The 19,037-nt window shown below is 43.0% G+C and overlaps 1 protein-coding gene across 8 annotated transcripts in view; it reads right to left on the reverse strand.

Annotated features, from left to right (window-relative positions):
• Positions 1 to 761: 761 nt before the first annotated feature.
• Positions 762 to 19,037, reverse strand: part of Rapgef4 (Rap guanine nucleotide exchange factor 4) — a 279,513-nt gene continuing 261,237 nt past the window's right edge. For all 8 annotated transcript variants that reach the window (XM_051184480.1, XM_051184478.1, XM_051184484.1 and 5 more), the window contains 5 exons: positions 16,195 to 16,245; positions 15,344 to 15,431; positions 14,868 to 14,932; positions 5,167 to 5,221; positions 762 to 1,998 (listed from right to left, as the gene is read on the reverse strand). In XM_051184480.1, the coding sequence (XP_051040437.1) occupies positions 1,871 to 1,998; positions 5,167 to 5,221; positions 14,868 to 14,932; positions 15,344 to 15,431; positions 16,195 to 16,245 (387 nt within the window). In that variant the 3' untranslated portion in view covers positions 762 to 1,870. The remainder of the gene's footprint in view (positions 1,999 to 5,166; positions 5,222 to 14,867; positions 14,933 to 15,343; positions 15,432 to 16,194; positions 16,246 to 19,037) is intronic.

The following is a 19,037-nucleotide window of genomic DNA, read 5'->3' on the forward strand; positions in this document are numbered from 1 at the left end:
ACACAGTATCAAAAAAATAGACTTTCTTTTAAATAAAAAAAAAAAAATTAGGCGGGTCCATAACAGAAAGAATTTAGATATCTCCTTCTCCAATATTTACTAAAAGCTTCACACTGAGAAACAGTATGAGGCCCCATACAAGCAAATTCGCCCCCCCCCCCAGAGCCTCTTCACATCATCAGTGTTTCTCATGGCCAAGGCTGATGAAAGATTGAACAAAACATGGCTCATCCATGTAACACATATTGATCAACCATATAAAGGAATGAACTACTGACACAAGGTGTAATGTAGAGAATCGTGAAGACATTATGCTAAATGAAAGGAGCCAGACACCAAGGATTTGTATTGCACGATCCCAATTATAGCAGGTTCAGAGCAAGCTCCTATCGACAGAAAGTAGATTAGGGTTGCCTGGGGTTGGAAGGAGAATGAGAGATGAATGTTAATGACTGTCCTTTCCACAAGGTGACAATCTGATGTCAGACAGTGACAAAATGGTTTTACAACATCATGAATAGACTATAACTCACTAGATTAAGTGGATACATTTTAGTATTACTATATGAATTTGCTTCAATTAACAAACAACAAAAACAAATTCAGGCTGGGTTGTAGGCCCAGGTTTAGTGTGACTTAGCATGCATGAGACCAGGTTCAGTCTTTAGCACACACACAAAGAAAAATAAATGGAAAAAAATCCCGTACCCACTGTACTGAAAGGTACACTTCTTGTATCAAAGAAACTTACAACACAACTATTTCTTGTCAAGTATATTTAATGAAGATACTGGCTGTTATTTACAGAAGAGATATGTATATACAATTCCTACACATTAGATGTAGTCTAATTGTGAAAAAGGAAAAAAATGTACTCCAAAATTTCATACCAAATAAAATAAATAAAAAAGGAATATTTGGCACAATGTCTATAATGTAGCAAATAAATAACTCTATACCATTGATCACATGACCTATTTACAATCTATCTGAAAGTGCAAAATAACTGCTGAAAATTAAGATTTTTGTAATAACATTTAAGTCCAGAAAATATGTGTTTTTTTTTTAATCAGTATCAATAAATTTGTAGAGGAAAGGTTTTTAATGCCCAGGAAAATATTTCAATTTTGAAAAATTTTTTGTGCATATTGTGCTCTTCTGAAATGTTATTTTCTATCTTAATGCTGGCAATATTAAGAATCTTAGTGTTTCTTAGTTGAATTCTTACATGTGTAATCCTGATTTGTAAATTTTTTAAAGTTACAATGTAAACATATTATTCTATAGATCATTCAGAAATTACAGACCAAATAGCCATAATGTTTCATAGTATTGTGATGAGGTTCTATTCGTTCAGAGGTAAGACTATGAAGATGGAGGAATACAACTAATAATTTGGACTTTTATGGTTTCCTCCACACCCACCCCAGTCCCCATGCCCCAAATCATGGTGCTAAATAAAGGAAAAAAAACATCCAATTATGTCATCACCAATGTATCTAAGTCAAACCCATGGCACAGTCTCATCCTGCAAACAGCCTGGAAAGGGATGTCAGGGGCATGATGAAGCCCTCACCAATGTTATTTCTTCATGTGAGCCGGATGATGGCATGGCTGGAAATGAAGGAGGTGGCTATAACAGATGATTCCTAAGCTACAGCATGTCAGCATTATACAAGTCAAATCATTTCCTTTCTTGTGGTATGGTTGAATAACTGGATGTGGTCCCGAGGGGGTGGGGGTTGTTTCAGGATGTGTCTCTGCTCATTCTGGAGAATCTCTAGTGGCGACACAGTCAGTAGTAACATACTTGGCATTTTTTTTTTTTTTTTTTTTGTGAAAGATTGTGGAGTGGAGACAAAACATCACTCTATGGCCTGCGAGGCTCTAATCTGTGTGACATCTGTGATAAAGTTCTCTGGTTGTCAATCACATTTAATTGCCGTACATAACTCCGGACATCCTGATGGTTCTTATTAGCTTGAGCGGCATCGGGATCTGTTAAAGGAATAGCAGGCAGAGTTGGCAGTGCGCAATATCTGCATGGAAGATGCTGCTTTATTTTCCCCACTGACTTATCACACTTATCGCAGATTCCCTGGGCTCCGCCAAGACCTTTCCACACACCACATTCACTGAAATATTTCTACTTGGTTGGTCCATCTGCTGCCTTCTACACTCCGATTTTCTTTTCTTCCCTGGCATCATCTCTTTTGATCATTTTCCTTTGCATTGCACACAGGAAAAAAAAAAAAAAAAGAAAAAGAAAAAGAAAAAGGGCACCAAATAAAAAGGGAAGCATCTGTCTGATGGCCCTGGTGACAGATGAAAATTGTTTTCCCTTCCCAGCCCACCTCTGTGTCACACTCTTTCTCCACCTCCTTTGATCCAGATGAGGACTAGTGTCAAAGATATAGTTTCATTAGCAACTCACAAAAGCTCTTAACACCTGGACTGAACCGAAGTGAGCCAGTGGGCATCAGGCCCCATAGGCCCCCTTTGCTTACATGCACGTACAGCACCTCTTCAACGGTATGCCCGCCCCAGGTGGAGTCTGGATTAGGCAAAGCCACCTTCTGGTTAATTGATGACGTCTAGTAAATTTTTCTTCTCTGACACGACTTGCTCTGAAAGTCCGCTGACCGTTCTATTTTGATCTACTGATGTGAGCACCTGGGCTGTCAAAAACGTAAATGGATTTTATTCAAACCAGGAGCCCAAGAAAATCTGTCAGCAGATTGAGATACACAGTGTATATAAGAAAGAGGAAGGCCAGGGTCAGCAGCAGAGTGGAAAACTGGAAACACGGTGCCTTGGGAAGTGGCCACGTAGCTCCTGAATGCCGTCAGAGTGTAGGAATCTGTGTCCAGACTAGCCGATGCTCCCTTTGTTTCTATGTTTGTTCCTTCCTCCCTATCCATTCCCTTGAAACAAGGACTCTGAATTTCTCCCCTGTACTTTTCCCAGATTTGAAATGGAGACCCCTTCATACGAAGAAGGAGAGGCTGTGTATGCATAGCCCAACCCTCTGCTACACAGCCCATGGGCCATAGACTGTCCTCTCGTGTACACAGGAGGGCCAAGCTGGACTCTGGACTGAGTTCCCTCCTCCCACCCCCAGCGCTGCCTTCTGAAGTCCGGTTGCTCCTCTTAGATCCACCCACTACTCCTCCAGACAATCAGAACACCATCTGCATCCAGGGCTGAAGGGCACTGAGGCAGGTCTCAGCACAGAAGGCAGAGACAAGCTACAAAGGCCCCTGCTCGCCCTAAGAAGAAACTCATCAGTGTAATTATCACATATAAATAATACACAGTGAACCGCAGGACACATTGTGCTTAATTTCCCCCGCTTCCCACTGGCAGTGTACTCTGCATGTACAATATACTGTAATTACATTGTATACATCCCCACAATGTTTATGAATCTATTCCTATAGCTTTATCTATAGATGGTTGACTTCAAAGCCGAGCAGCTGTTGTTTACCAGCAGTTGCTGATAAGTTCAACAAATGCACTGGAAATAAAAAAAAAAAAAAGGAAGAAAAGAAAAAAATCCCCTCACTTCTCTCAAAGCTGTGGGAGGACGGAGACTTTTGCTGCTGAAGAGGCTGGTGAAACAAAGCTGATTCTACTATGGCTCCTGTTTGGTTCTGGAGCAACAGCCCCCTGTGTCCCCAAGAACCATCTCCAAGATTCTGAACCTTCTCCAGCATGCGTGACTTTGCATGTAATTTCGAGAATGTTTTGGAACCCTCTAAAGGGATGTGGGTTCTGTATTGTAAAGCCCATTATGACTGGTACTGTTTCTCCTCATTTTCCGCCGATCTGTGGCCATGTCTTTTATACACATAGTAAATTACTATGGGAAGGGACATAAGACACTTGAATTCTGGCAGAATCCATGTAGGAAGGGTTGGTAACATGCAAGACTGCTCTCATTTTTAGAAATGAGAGGGCACCGTTGTTTGAATTAATTTTTCAAAAGCTCCCTAAGCCAAGATTATTTTCTATAATTGTTTTTTTTTCCTCCTGAACATTAAAAAAAAAAAAAAAAGAGTGAGTAGTTCTGGCATTCTATGTTAGCAAGCTCTGGCTCAGGGCCAGATCAACACTACAAAGGGTGTACCACTGTGATTATTAAAACAAGAACCTGTCAGTCTCTTAAGACAGGATCTACTGGAGAGGATGGTGAGGTAGGCTGCTGTCACATCTGTGTCATCTCATCGAGTTGAGTTAATATGCCAATTCTCTCACGTGACTCACATAATGACATTAGCACAAAACTTCAAAGGGTTCACTGTTCTCTCCCAAACCAGACCAGAGGAGCAAAGCTCTAGTCCTTATCCCGAATCCTAGGCCAGGAAAGACAGCAGCACCGGTGTAACGTGGCCAGCCGGTATGGCAAGGAAACTGAACAGTTTAAAATGATCATTTGTTAGTAATATTTTATACCTATGAAAACACAGCACTGGTGTCTATGACACACGTTCAACAGTTAAAAGAGTACCTGGGAGTCCTAGAAATGTTATGGAGAATCCTGCCAGGGGACTTCTTGCAAATGTGTTATAAACACTAATGCATTTTTGAGAGACAATAAATGTTACCTTTCTTGGTTTATAAAAGACATCACTGACTCACCAAGGGCTGCTGTTTCTCGGCATTGAGCAGTGAGTCATATCAAGGGTAGCACACACCTTTAATCCCAGTACTTGGGAGGAAGAGGCAGGTAGATCTCTGCGAGTCTGAGGCCAGCCTGGTCTACAGAGTGAGTTCCAGGACAGCCAAGGCTATACAGAGAAACCCTGCCTCAGAAAACTAAAAAAAAAAAAAAAAAAAAAAAAAAAAAGCGGCATGGAAGCTTTCTTGGGCCTTTGCAACCTACCTGTTCTAGCTACACTGGGTGAGCAAATGAATTTCCTTCAAATTCACTCATTAAAAAATATTCTGACATGTTTTTTCTTGTGTTATAGCAATGCAAATATATCTTAGTCTTATTAACAACAAAACAAAGTTCTTAAACCCAAGGCACATGTGTGCTTCATGGTCCAAACTCCATCTGACACAGTCAAATGCTGTCCAGACTCCTAGAGGGGCTTGAAAGTCTCATTTAAAAAGACTTAATCACACCATGTCCACGAGAGCACGCAGTAACTCAGAACTTACTGAAGGGCTGGCTCCTGCAATACCGTACTGTTCTGGCAGTATTTGCAATCATGCGCTGTAAGGAATAAGAAAAGAAAAGGGAAATGCAAGTCATTTTAGTGTATCATCCCCAAAGGGGGAAACCATTATTTATTCCACCAACACTTGGTATCACAGCAAACAGCATGTTCTGGCATGCTGACATCTGAAGGCAGCTGGGTGATGCGGAACTTGCACAATGACGTTAACGAGGCATCCTAGTACAAAGCATTTGCAGGCAACACATATTCATGACTTTATGACATAGCTCTCTGTCTCACTGTGTGTAAAAATGTATCTGACACTGTACTTTGATGCCGAGAGACCCGTTTGCACCACCGTCCTTTGAAATTGTCTGGGATCTGAAGATGGTTAGCTTTCAAGTTTCTCCCAGGTATCAGGCAGTGAGTGAGGTGGTAGATAACTCTGTCCAAACAAAATCTGAATATTCCCCTAATAATTGTTGCCCCTTACTATGCTTTCCTGACCTTTTTTAGTCCCAGAAAAAGTATCTGTTTCAATCCAAATTCTGTTTTCCTTCCTTCTTTGCTTTTACCTCCTTATTTATAACACTGCCATAGTAACATTTTAGGAAATCAAAATGGTAGGAACAGAGTAAAAACCATGTAGATTGTAACCCAAGGGGTAAACTCATTACTGTTTTGGTGCGTTGCCTTCTGATTTTATAAATATATATATATATATATCAGGCATACATCTGATAATAATAAATAATAAAATAAACCACATGTATACTTATGTTCATATGTATATACATGTTTTATTTTGTTTGTTTTTGATTTTTTTGTGTAGCCCTAGCTGTCCTGGGACTCTCTTTGTAGACCAGGCTGGCCTCGAACTCAGAGATGTGCCTGCTTGTGCCTCCTGAGTGGTGGGATTAAAGGCGTGTGCCACCACTAGCTAGCCTTCTGATATTTAAAAATGAACATGCGAATGTATTTAAAAAGTGATCATACTCTGCATGTATATTTTGGTTTTGGTTTGCACTTTCACATTGCACTGTGATTATTTTCCTTACCATTTGCGTTTTACAAAGTCTCTAAGAAGTTTATGTAACTCAGTTGGTCTTTGTTCATTTTGTCAGTCAGTAAGTGATCTTACTAATTGCTTTAAAGTTTCAGTTGCCATAAAAATTCAAAAGGGCATTTTTGTGTATGTTGCAAGTAGACACAAAAGAATCAGAAAGGGCTGGGGAATGTGGCTTAGTGGAAAGTGCTTGCTGAGCATATGAGAAACCCTAGACTCAAGCTCCACTATGGAAAGCAGAAGAAAAGGACAGACTTCAGTACCATGAAGGCTAGGCACGGAGACCTCAGACTCCCAAGGAAAAACACTGGTGAAGCCTAGGCACAGCTCTTTGGCCAGGATGTCCGGGTTTTGTTTATGGTACTTCAGCAGTAGCTTGGCTTTGAAGTCCCTGAATGTGTTTCTGGACTTTGTTTCTGCGATTCTAAAAGGGAACTGTGGAGACAGTGGATGCATAGTTCTATCAGCAGGTTCTGTCCAGGGAAAATGACTCCCCGATTTCTAAGTAGCTATGTAAATCCAGTCCCCACTTTCATCTCTTATAGGCCCTTGGTTTACAAAAGTGTAAAAAAGTGACTTTGAGGAGATGACAGGAGAGTCAAAGCCTTCGAAATGTATATACACGAGCACCACAACGTACGCTTCCAGCTCTCTCCCATTTGCAGGGTGCCAGCAAGCCGAGGTGGCATGTGTCTGTGTAGGATGCTTTCTCACACACGAAGTGGCCATCAGAAAAGTTGTTCAAACTTTACTTTCATAAAGGGTCCTAAAAGCCAGTAGGACTGTGGATCAGCATGAAAAATAAACTACAAATACCTCCAAGGAAACGTAGCATACAATGTATAATTAGCCTCTGATATATGGAGCCCCAGAATAAACAGTAACTATGATAATTTCCCTGCTAATTTACTTTAAGCTGTTTTTTCACTCCTCTAAAGGCTTTGCATCGGAAGGGCACAAGTATATTCCATGTGGAATTATTGTAATTCTTCAGATATTGAATGGAATGTAATTACCGAAACCCCCATGAAATTCTGCCAGTATGCCCCTCTGAAGAATAATAAAACAATTAGCAGGGGTCAGAAACCTCTTCCTATACCATTTTGTAGGGAGTAATTGTTCTGCTTTTTAGTTTTGAAAGATAAAACATTCCATTCTGACTTTAGTTTTAGACTACTCTTTATAGCTATCCTCTGAGGCTTCATAATTTTTAGCTCATTATGTAGTTTAAAATGTGAGAACAATTGTTCAAATCCGTAATTTCTAGCCCCGAAGTTCATTTTACCTTTCCAAATCTTTGATTAATTTTAACAATGGTTTTAATTTTGACGTATCCTTTTAATTGTATTGCCAAGATAACTTCAGCTTAACTTCAAAATCCAAATTGGGCTTTGTAAGGAGGTCCATTCTTTCCCTATGTGAGGTCCACACAATAATGTTTAATGGTGTGAACTCAGGGATGGTGAGTGAAGGCACTAGCATTGCTGGCCAGTGTGCAAGTGTTGCTTATAGAATTTTTTTTTTTTTCAGGAGGCCAAAAGAAAGGGATTAGCGTGATATCTTAGCTCCAACCTCTTTTGTGCCCATTGACATGTGCAATATTTGATGTGCTACTGAGACTCCAGGAATCACCCCCCAAACCAACTCCAGGATGCAGAATGCCTTCTGTAGCCATGGCTCTCAGCGTTTGAGTGTACCTAGCAGTGGGAATGCATCACCTCTAAAGTCAACCTTCTCACTTACAAACATTTCTGACCTAGAATTTTGTTGCTGGCTGGAGTCAAAAGTATTTCTCCCTTTCCCTCTCCCTCATTAAGCTCTGGAACTTAGCAAATAGGTTGGTCCCTCAAGCATGCAGAACTCCTTCCCTAGGTCTTCCTTACTCAATCTAAACACCACGATTTATTTGTTTATTTGGTTTATTTATTATTTGTTTTTGTTCTGTTTTTCAAAGACATGGCGTTTCTCTGTGTAACAACTCTGGTTATTATGGAACTCATTCTGTAGACAAAACTGGGCTTAAACTTGCTGAGTCCCCACCTGCCTCTGCCTCCCAAAAGTGTGCACCACCATGCCTAGCTATTAGCAGTTTCTTAGGGGACAGTTTTGTCTCTCTTAGCCAGTATCTACTGTGGCATCTTAGAGCACAGAAAATTACTTCTTTCCTCCTTTCCTTGATCAGGCTGAGTTGTACATCTATGTCATAATTTGAATGAGATTATATAGCTGACATCTGTTGGATTCAGAGAATTAAACCTCACCACTCGGTTCACTGGGCTGTGGCCTGGATTCAGCTCTCTTCTCTATCAATGTACAGGTAATTTTAAGGGTCGAGGAGGAGGATTTTACATTCATCTTCACTAAAACATATCTAGTTAGTCTTTCTGTCTTTTGTGTTCCAAAGACCTCACCCCATGTGTCATCTTTGGTGGCAGACAAGATTATTCATGGTTGCACTCAGCTGAGGCTGGCCGAAACTAAAGCTAAAGAGACATGGGTTTCATTATCCAACTGCCATAATGGGGAGGGAGTAAAAAAATTACACCCTAGATTTGGAGGTCTTGCCAGAGCAGGTTGGCCTGCCTAGAGCTGGCCAGGCAACTCTCTGTGTTGCCAGGCCAGGGGGAAAAGCTTGATTACTCCAGAGCAGAACACCAAACATCTTTTCCCATCCTGACAAAGCCAAGGATTATGACTCCTATTAACAACTGGCTCATTGTCAAAGTGATTGGTAATTTGGGGTGATTGTGAGAACACCTCCCTCAGAAGATTGTCCAAGTTGGGTGGGTGGACAAGCTGGAACCTCATCAGAACCCCTGACATGATTCTAGAGTTTTGGTGCAGGCCTTTGGGCTCGTTTGAATACCCTGTGCCTTGTTCGAATAGTGCCCAACTTGCTGGACCGAGAGATAGATCCAACTGAGGCAGAGAAATTCTCCCCAGGATGAGCATTTACAGAACATTTACAAAAGAAAACAGTAGTGGCGCACAAAAGACTTTGTAGCCACACCCAGATATTTATTTCTTTTTATAACTGAAGGCAAGGACTCAGAAGCAGATGTCCTTCCTGGGGCCTAAGACAACAACATGACCACCAGTTGTGCCCGTGTATCACCTCTGGGATCCCTTGAGCTCAAAGGTAGATATTTATCTTCGGATCTAGTGCAGTGTGAGGTGCCTTGATCATGGCCTCAGCCTCACCCATTTACCTGTAGGTCAGCCTTTATGGAGCAGGCCTGCCCAACCAGGTTTTCTCACTCAAATTTCCATACACAAGTGAACCTGAAGCTATCTGCCAGGCCTCTCTGCTTTCCAGTCTTGTAGTTTGTTCCTACTGACTCTTGGTCCTGGCCAGGCTCCCCACTCCTTGTGTTTCTGAGGAGGTGCAGGCTTATGTGTCTAGTGTTCATCAAGTTCAGACTAGCAGGCCTCTAGACAAGGCCACCTGACACTGTTAACAGGCTCAGACACCACCAGTACAAGCTTCCCTGGCCTTAGGCCATTTGGCTTCTCAGCTGGGAGCTCCCTAAGGAGTGGCTCCTGGGAATCAGGCCCCTTCTAGCAAGTCTCCTGAAGCAGTTTTTGCCTCTCCTTCTGTTGACCACTAAGATCTTGATCCTTCTTATTCTTTTTATTTTGATTTTCAAATAAGATCTCATGATAGTCCAGGCTGGCCTTGAACTCATGGCCCTCCAGTGCCAGGATTACAGACATGTACCACATTCATCACCACTGCTGCTCTTGTTTGCCAGGATCCTCTTTCTCCTCTGACATTTCTACTCTGATGCTTTGACCCTGTCTCTGTCTCTGCGCTTATCTGGTATAATCTATCAATCCTTCCATGCTTAGCATGTACAGGTCACATAATTTATACATAATAGTTTTATTCAGACTGCTACATCTTCAGGACACAATTTTTCCCCATTATAAAGTACAGAAATACATAGTCTCTCTTCTCCAAAGATCATGTCCATGGTAGCAAACACTGGTTATGCACAATAAGGCCTAACTTCCTAGAACTCAATCAGCCTTTGCTGTATGCATTCCTGGAGAAGCCTGAGCTTTGTCCCCAGCAATGGGTCTTTGTTATCCTAAGGATCTGTGACAAACAGGCATGTCTAACATATATAACATTCATAGTCTATCGCATAGGGAAAGGTCATGGGACATCACAGATGGATATCTGCATACCCTGAAGGAGACTGGAAGGACAATGAAGGACAGAGTACCATAGGATGGGGAAGGGACATTCAGGAACAGAAAGCTAAGGGAAAGAAATCCTGAGTCAAATCTCAGCTTTGTAGAATGAATAACATGGACACCTTCATTACTTCAATTTCTAACAAGTATAAAATGCTTTTTGATATCATGTTTGTCATAAAATACTTTCCAAATGTCCTTCCTTATCAAGTCCAGCACTGGACTATCACTGGGTCATTCTTCCATCTAATGAATATTTCTTGCATATGTAGACTATACCAAACACACTTATGGATGTTCATGAAAGATCAGTGGACAAAACAGACAAGATCCCTGGTCCACAGCCTTTGCCTTCCAGTGTGGAGGACAGATGAAGAAAAGCAAAGATGACTATCTCGGATTTGGATAGTAAAAGCAACTCTCAAGGCTGGGCCATCAGTCAGAGCACTTGATGTGAGTGAGCAATGGTGCGTGGGGAGTCAAGGGCGCCCACCCAGAGAAAAAGCATGGGTTCAAAGGAGCCACACACATGGGAACTGGGGAAAGAAAACTCTCAGGCAGAGGTGACAGCTAGAACAAAGGACCTGAGGCTGGGAGAGAAACAAAGGACACTTGTGCCAACTTGGGTTGTGTTCAGAGCTGAAGTCTGAGATGACACTTGATGGCTGGATCTTATGTGATTGTATGTAATGTGGTTTTCCCTGTTGCTGACATGGTCACAGAACTTCTCACCCAGTAGCTTCTTCGGTAGGGGCCATGTCTTTGATTGCTCTCCTGGCCCCTGTTTTAATAACTTGTGTTGTCTTTGGTAATTTTTAATATACCAGGTGTTTTTATCTTATCTTTGCAATAGCATATATCCTAAAGGACAGGGACTACTTTGTATGTTTATTTATTTATTTAAATTTCCTAGTGAAATCCTTTGCCTGGGCACCCTCAGACCTTCTGTTGCTGTGAAGTACGCTCTTTGGAAAATCTGCATTTGTCTTGGCCTGTGAAGTCTATGGAAAGTCCCCAAGCTATCCCTATAGATAGATTTCCTTTGAATTGAAAAGGTCTTAGGGGCCCGGCAAATTTGAACACTTAGATTTTTACCTGATTTTCAGCCCCGGGAAAAAAAACGCGCCCCCCCAACCACATTTAATGCACTTAGATTTTTACCTAAAGATTATTTTTTCATAGCTCCAGGTAACAAAACCAGCTCTCCCCAACCACATTTTAGAACATTGCTGCTGTTAGAAGCTACACTGTTGCTAATTATAAAATGGCATACCTAGAAATGCCAAACTGAAGGGATTCGAAATATTTCTCTCCCTTAATAAGCTTCTGTTCATGTTTCCAGAAGTCTAGAAGTTTTCCCCATGCTTCTCATTCCAGAAAAAAAAATGACTACTTCAAAATCTTATTCTTAGATAAATATACCTAAATATGGTTATGTCTGAAATAGAACCAACTTCCCAGCACAGCAGCAACTGTACCTATCAGCGTGCCTTCTGCAGCCTGGGGTAGTGGCAGCAGGCCAGCATGTTAGCCTCTAACCCATAGCTGGTCTACCTTCTGAGTGTTATAAATATTCACACATGCCATAGAAAGCTATAAAGGGCTTTATTCAAACATTTTCTGAATACACCTTTATGATTCCCCCAAAAGAATGCCTGATTTTTGATTTTTTTTTTTTTTTTTTTTTTTTTTTTTGCACAAGGATCAGGTGTGAGTTCTTTTTTGTTCATACTCACAGATCCTGAAAAGCAGTAAGCAACAAATTCTCTAATCCTCAAATCCTCATTTCATACATACAGCAAGGATGAAGATGCTCAAAACAAACAGACAAAAAGCTTAGTGTTGGCATGTTGCCTTGTTGTACCCTTGTGAGGCCGGCACCATAGAAAGGCATTGGTGTCCCTGGCTGCCCCAGCGACTTCTGCCTCTGTCTGGGGTTCCCACTGAGGACAGAGGCCAGGGCGGCCCACTCTGCTCACACCTGGTCCTTGTTGATGGATGACTGACAGGAATCAAGAAAAGAAGATGCAACCTTCTCCAAGACACATAAGGGACTGGGGGTAATGGTGACGGTGGTGGTACCAAGGGTGAGGTGGTTGATGAGAGAAAATGTTGGAAAGCTAGCTAGCACTGATTGATCAATGTTGTCTGATAATGCCACATTTATCAGTCAGGGTTAGAAAGCCAATCAAGTGTTTTTGAAATTTTATTTTATTTTCTAGTAACAAGTAGCTTGCAGAAGGGCATTTCTGAAATCAAACTGTCTGGTAATATGATCTGTCAAATAAAATAAAACTTAGAAAATTGCCCATACAGAGGACTAAAGGCATTTTCCAAAACTCCCTCCCTCTCTTTCACAGCAACAGATGAGTAATTTTTAATGGGGCACACTGAAACCCCAGATGAGCTACGTTTTCTAGCCTTCCTTTCATGTGATGAAATTTCTAAGTGGTGAGTACAGTTTCTTCCCTCTCCTTAAGGGGAAGAAGCACACCTTCCTGCAGCCCTTTCCCCTACTTCACAGCTGGGATGTGATGGCATGTCGTCATGGACCACGTGAAATTCAAAGAGTGCTGAAGCCAGGAACCTTTACTATCCCTCAGTTCGGGGCTGTCATGCTCACTCAAGACTTGGAAGTGGACAGAAATAAACTTAAATTATCATAATGACTTTCAGCCCATCATTAGTTTAGGCTTGCGTATTGTGGCTGCAGTGCTAGCTTAACTAATCAGCGGCTGTTGAACAGAAGTGGCCACCCAGAGAGAACAGTTAGGACCTCGTGCTTACTGCCTAGCAGGGAGGAGTTCAATGCAGTCTGTAGACCTGAGGTGCAGACATGAGAAGCCTACTTTTGGGTCATCTTGCCTTTCCCTCTGTAGGCTACAGGACACTAGAAACTCAGAGACAACTGTCAGCCTCCCCAGTGGAAGGCTGGCTCAGTGTGAGCTGCTGTCCTTGCTTTCTCTGGACCACGTAGGTCACGTTGGCAGTCAGAAGTTCTAGGACTCTTCAGGGAATGCTGGTTTCACATCTCTGCCCGCCTGTATTGTATAGCCCAGTGGTTGGCTTAGCTGCTTCTTGGTCTTAGAATGTTCTGCATGCGTGATTTGGAAGGCACTTTTCCTATTTGCTCAATCATCCACTTCGGAAAAACAAGCATTTGTCTTTCTCAAAAGCACTGGGGAATGTTTAGTGCTCTATGCTAACAAGTAAGCAAAGAATCACTGTTTGTTCCTGGGTGCCATGTCTTTGAGGGGTATGTGCTTACAGTCTGTTCCCTCGGAAGCTTAAGACTTAAACTGTACTTCCTAGCCATATGCTGGGATGAACAGGGCTGAGCCTTAGCCCACAGACAGTGGGGTGTTTCAAATTCTTCTGCAGACATACACACTAGTTTGATTTCAAGAAACAATTAGCATTACAGGTTTCTGACAAGAACATGGGAAGACCCACATGCCATGCACCATCCATCAGCCTAGAGGTAGCTAAAGCACGCATGAGCCCCATTTCCTGCTGGGGGAAACAGACTCACACAGAAGATGAAGATGAGGAACAAAAGGACGGAATTGAATATTGGCCCAAATGTCTCCCGAGTTCCAAACCCAGGGCCACATCCACACTGCAGAACAATCTTGGGCAAATGCTTACCCCTTGGGGAAATGAAGCTCTATTACTCTGTCTCCCCAGGCTGCATTCAGCCCCGAGGATCCGGAGAGAGTGTGGCATTCCAGTGACATGGATGGTGTGCTAAAGAAAGACTCTGACAGGGCCTGCCTTATTGCTGCACAGAAGATAAGAGCACAAACTGCAAAGTACTTTTGCCAGACTCTTCTCTGGATGGGGGTGGGGTGGAGGGGAAGGGGTTGGAAACCCCTGAACAGGAAAGTGCCAGTTTCACGTTTGTTAAGTTCATTGGCGTTGTCAGTGTTATGGAGATCTCTGAGTCTCCAAGTCCCCTCTCTGAACCTGAGTGGACTTTATGAGACTAAGCAATGCACACTTAGATTAATACCCTGCAATAAAGACCGGCTGTAGCATTGCCTTTTACCTACATGAACTCTAGTCAGCCTTGGCAGATAAACATTTCAAAGGCATCCTGGGGCAGTCTAGCTGCACAAACCTTACAAAACAACAAGAAACCCAGAAGTCACTCTTGAACATTCATGCATTTTAACAACAGGCAGCAGAGGGACAGAAACACGGGGGCATAAAAGCTAGCTGCTGCTGTGAGCCAAGGCACAAATACCATTCAACTCCACAAAAGAGAACTGACAGCAAAAGAGGGAGCCAATTTGAACCAAATGTTTCAAAACTCCATTCTGTATAACTACCTTTGTAACATGGCAGCACACACAGACGTTATTTGCCTTATTAGTACAAATGCAAATTTCATTAAAAAAAAAACATTGTGGTTAAGGTTATAATACCGCACCTACCATTTTTTCAAAGTTTACTAGGTTGTCAATGAACGTCTTGTTCCCCTCATGAGTAAATGTCATATCTGTAAAGAAATAAAAGCCACATTCTAGTCACTAACCGAAATATGTCATACTAAGAAAGTACAATAGCACCATTAGCATATGCGGATGGATTTGCATAACACTGCCGTTGAAGAAAGCTGATAATAGTTTCTTTTATGTTAGGTGTTTAACTTTCTAAATCACTTTACCTGAGGTTAGTAAAATCTCTAACATAAACCCTTTTCACTCACAAGGCTTCAAAATCACAGGCTTTTCATACCACCACCTTCCCACATTCCCTCCTTCCCACCCTTTCAGGACACTGGGGCCTATGAGCAGGGATCAAAGGAGGTGGGAAGAGTCTTTTGGCCAGACATCCCTCTCAAAGGGTGTCATCTTCACCCCCAAGTGCTCCCTCCCTCCCGCCTGGCCTGGGTGTGTCATCAGATTACCTTTAATAAGCAAGGGCATGAAAGGGATGAGGGGGGGATCCAGTTTAGCTGCTGTCAGCCTGTAGGCCCTGTGATTTCTGGAAGGATCCTTGGGAGAAACAAAGTGTTGCTGGTCAATGATGAGAGATACATACACCCCGCCCCCCTTTTAACCTCTGAGCACACATAGCCTTGCCATCTCACAATCAGGTATTTGGGGTAAGATGCAGTTATGGAAGAAAGGCAGATTTAAACAGGTTTGATTGGTTTGAAAACAACACCACATATGGGTGAGACAGTGCTGTGCATTTGTTTTCCATTCGGTTTGAAGGAGCGAGCCTACAGGAGCCCGGGGGAGGCATCCCTCTGAATGCAAAAAAGAACTGTGTAGAACAAACATCCACAGATTCCCTACCTTCTTCAGAAGGTTGACTGGCTCCCCATCCCATTCCCTACCTTGCATAGCCAGTTCTAACTTGTACTCTGAACCATTCCCTGCCTCCCAGCAAGACCCATTCATCCCTTTCCTGTCTGGTAACACCTCCCAGACAACGGGGAGACATAATTTTGGCAAGCCAAAAGATGTAGCTTCCAACCCATTGCCAAACTGTGCTGTGTTAGGTAGGAACCCTATTATACTGCTTTTCTAAGTTACACAAATTGACCTTATGTGGGACATAAGTCCTCTTTAAGTTAGCTCCTGAGGGTGCCATTCATTAGTCAGGCATGCTTGTTTTAGCAGCACTAAAAGGGATCATAAACTTCTTAAAGTCAAACAAGGACAGATAAAATTTCTGCAATGAGAACTTGAGCTAATCAGAAATTGGATTAATGTGGACAGTGAACAGAATAAAGAAGCCACTGTCACTTACCATTAAGCTTTCAAACTCTGCATAGAACTTCTTAAACTTGCTTGGCAGTTTCTGTTAATAAAATGAAAATGACACACACAGCTGTCAGATTCTATATCTGGATGTAGATTGTGTGTACTACCGTTTCTAAGGGAAATCCATTTCTTCTGGCCCCTAGTCAAACACCTCTGAGACAGAATGAACTACCGTGTGCCCCATCACTTGAGAATAATCTCTGGAATATAGAGAATTTGCCTTTGAAAAGTCTTACTGCAGCTGAACTCCACGCTGAGAATGCTTTGGCCTTACTGCTTTTATAATATATTCTTGGCTGGATGGTTTATAATCATGATTGCCTTCATCCCTGACAGTATAAATGGCCTGGGCCCTCCAAATCCTTGTTTCTATTAATTCATTGATTTCTCCAATTAGACGTTTAGACTGGAGAATGTTAGGATTAAAAAGAAAGCCAAACGAGAAAAGGCCTTCTTAGAGTTGTTGTTGTGTGTGTGTGTGTGTGTGTGTGTGTGTGTGTGTGTGTGTGTGTGTGTTTTAAACTTGTATTTCCTTGGTGCCCAACAGTACTGAGGTTCAGAGGAACTGTTTCCTTTGAATAGCTGAAGCCTGTGTATTACAGACAGGAGGAGTTAGTCTCACCACCCGAGTGTCCCTGAGCCACAGCTGGTCATCCCTCGCTCCACTCCTTTGGTTCACAGTCCCTGCATGCCTTTCTGTGACTTCCCTTCTATGCTCTGAGCCTCCCTTCTAAGCAAGCCCTTCTGCACTGTTTCTCTGCCTGGCTGTAACGGAAAGTGTGAGAGTCCTAGCAGCATGCTGGCTTCTCGTGGCTACACGAGACAGCACCACTCGGTGCATCTGCTGAGAGATGCCAGGAGATCAGTGCCGGATCCCTTTTCAATTTACCGCTTCCCATTTTGCTGAGTGTTGCTTTTGTAAAGCTGAGCTTTCTACTGACAAACCCAGATGGAACAGAGCGATGTGTTTCCCCATCCAGAGATTGGGAAAACATCAGCAGTACGGAGGCCTGGAGAGTCCCAGCAGCCCTGCTCTGCTCAGTGAGGCCTACCTTCTACTCTCCACCAACCACACTCTGAAGTCCCCAGAAAACTCCTGCCTGTTCCCTGGTGTGACTCAAACTGCCATATTCCCATTTAATCACCTCTAAAACTCTTATTTCTGGAAGCCAGTGCCTTGCACATCCTCCACATCCCCTAGTACCCATTTTCAAGGATGTGGGAAATTATCTCTTAGAAGACAGATTCAAGGCTGAAAGCTGTGCCAGGCATTAGGGGTCTGAGGATGTCATGGAGTATCACCGCACTGGGTAGAAAATATAGTCCATTTTAAAAACTAGACCTTTTTGGTTCTGGGCATGGCGACACACACCTTTAATCCAAGCACTCTGGCAGCAGAGACTGGTGGATCTCTGTGAATGCCAGGTCAGCCTGGTCTCCATAGTGTGTTCAAGCCTAAGCAGGGCTACATACCCAGGACTACATATTGAACAGACCTGTGTGGATTAGAACATTTGTATCAATGTCCATCGATAAAGTCTGCTTTTAATCACACCTCTGTCGGCCTAGCTCTCTTAGCCAGACAAAGGAAATAGGCCTTTCTGTGGCTCTTAGGACTGTTCTCTATCTACACACTGAGGTGGTCCTCCACTACAGGGACTTGTCCTCCCAATGTGTCAATAGGTCAAGGCTAGCGCCCTCCCCTAGTGGACTCCCCTAGATGGGAGTTGCTCCCTGCTTCCAGCCCTTCTTACCATAAGCTTTTTAATTTTTCCCTTTGCTCACTGTTTCACAGTTGTCCTACGGTCCCCTGAGATCATGCCCCATTCCTTACACTGCTCGTGTGGTCACTCTGGTGCTCACCGGAGCTGTGTGAGAAGCCCTTGGGAGGTCTTCATCAAGCACAGAAATAATCCTAATCAAAGATGCTCATGAGTGAAAAGTTCTCCTTACACAATTACATAATCACACCAACTCAAAAAAAAAAAGAAATGAAGGTTATAAATCAGAGGAGGCTAATCTTTTCTGTCAGAGACACACAATGACTAAAATGGAAGTTCATAGACTCATGGCACTCTTACACTGGCCAATTAGCCCTCTGCTTTTTTTTTTTTTTTTTTTTTCCTGACAAACTGACCAATTAGCAGGCTGGACCCTCCCTTGGGGCCTCTGTGGCAGCCCAAAGGGCCCAGGCAGTGCTGTCTCACTATCTGGTTGCTGCCCCTTGGGAACCTACTGCCGGCCTGGCCTGGCCTCCGTGGGCCCTCAAAAAACTGTAGAACATTCCTTTCTTCTAACCAAGGCATTTGGACTCTGTGTTGGGGGAGGGGATCAGGAGCCAGAAGCAGACTGTGTCGGACTGCAGACTACCTGAGTCTGGGTCTCTAGAGATCTCAGGAAGCCTGGGCAGTGAGACTTGCCTATAATCGGCACCCCAACCCTGTTCTCCCGCCGGCTGGAAGATGATACAGCCACATGGCTTGCAGGCCTCACTGCTTCCCTCATGCCTATATTCAGGGGATGAACTGTTGCATACATCTGCCTGGAATTTTAAGGGAAACCCAAGACAGAGAACTTGTGAGGACCTGCCTTATAAACAACGGCGATATTTAGGAGAGATGGGGTCAGAAAATACTTTCAAGAGGGAAATGGGTGGGGCACCAACTCCAAAGGGAATGTGGACACAAACAGTTGCTATCGAACACCCACCGTGGCAAAGCGGGTTGGGTCTGTCCGATACTCCTTGCAGCCCCTCTTAGACACGCTTATGTGTATTTACCAAGAGTCTATTTTTGTGAGTATGTTCTATTGGAGTTTAGTATTTCTTTC

Source organism: Phodopus roborovskii, unplaced genomic scaffold (genome assembly GCF_943737965.1).
Source record: "Phodopus roborovskii unplaced genomic scaffold, PHOROB, whole genome shotgun sequence".
Classification (NCBI taxonomy): Eukaryota; Metazoa; Chordata; class Mammalia; order Rodentia; family Cricetidae; genus Phodopus; species Phodopus roborovskii.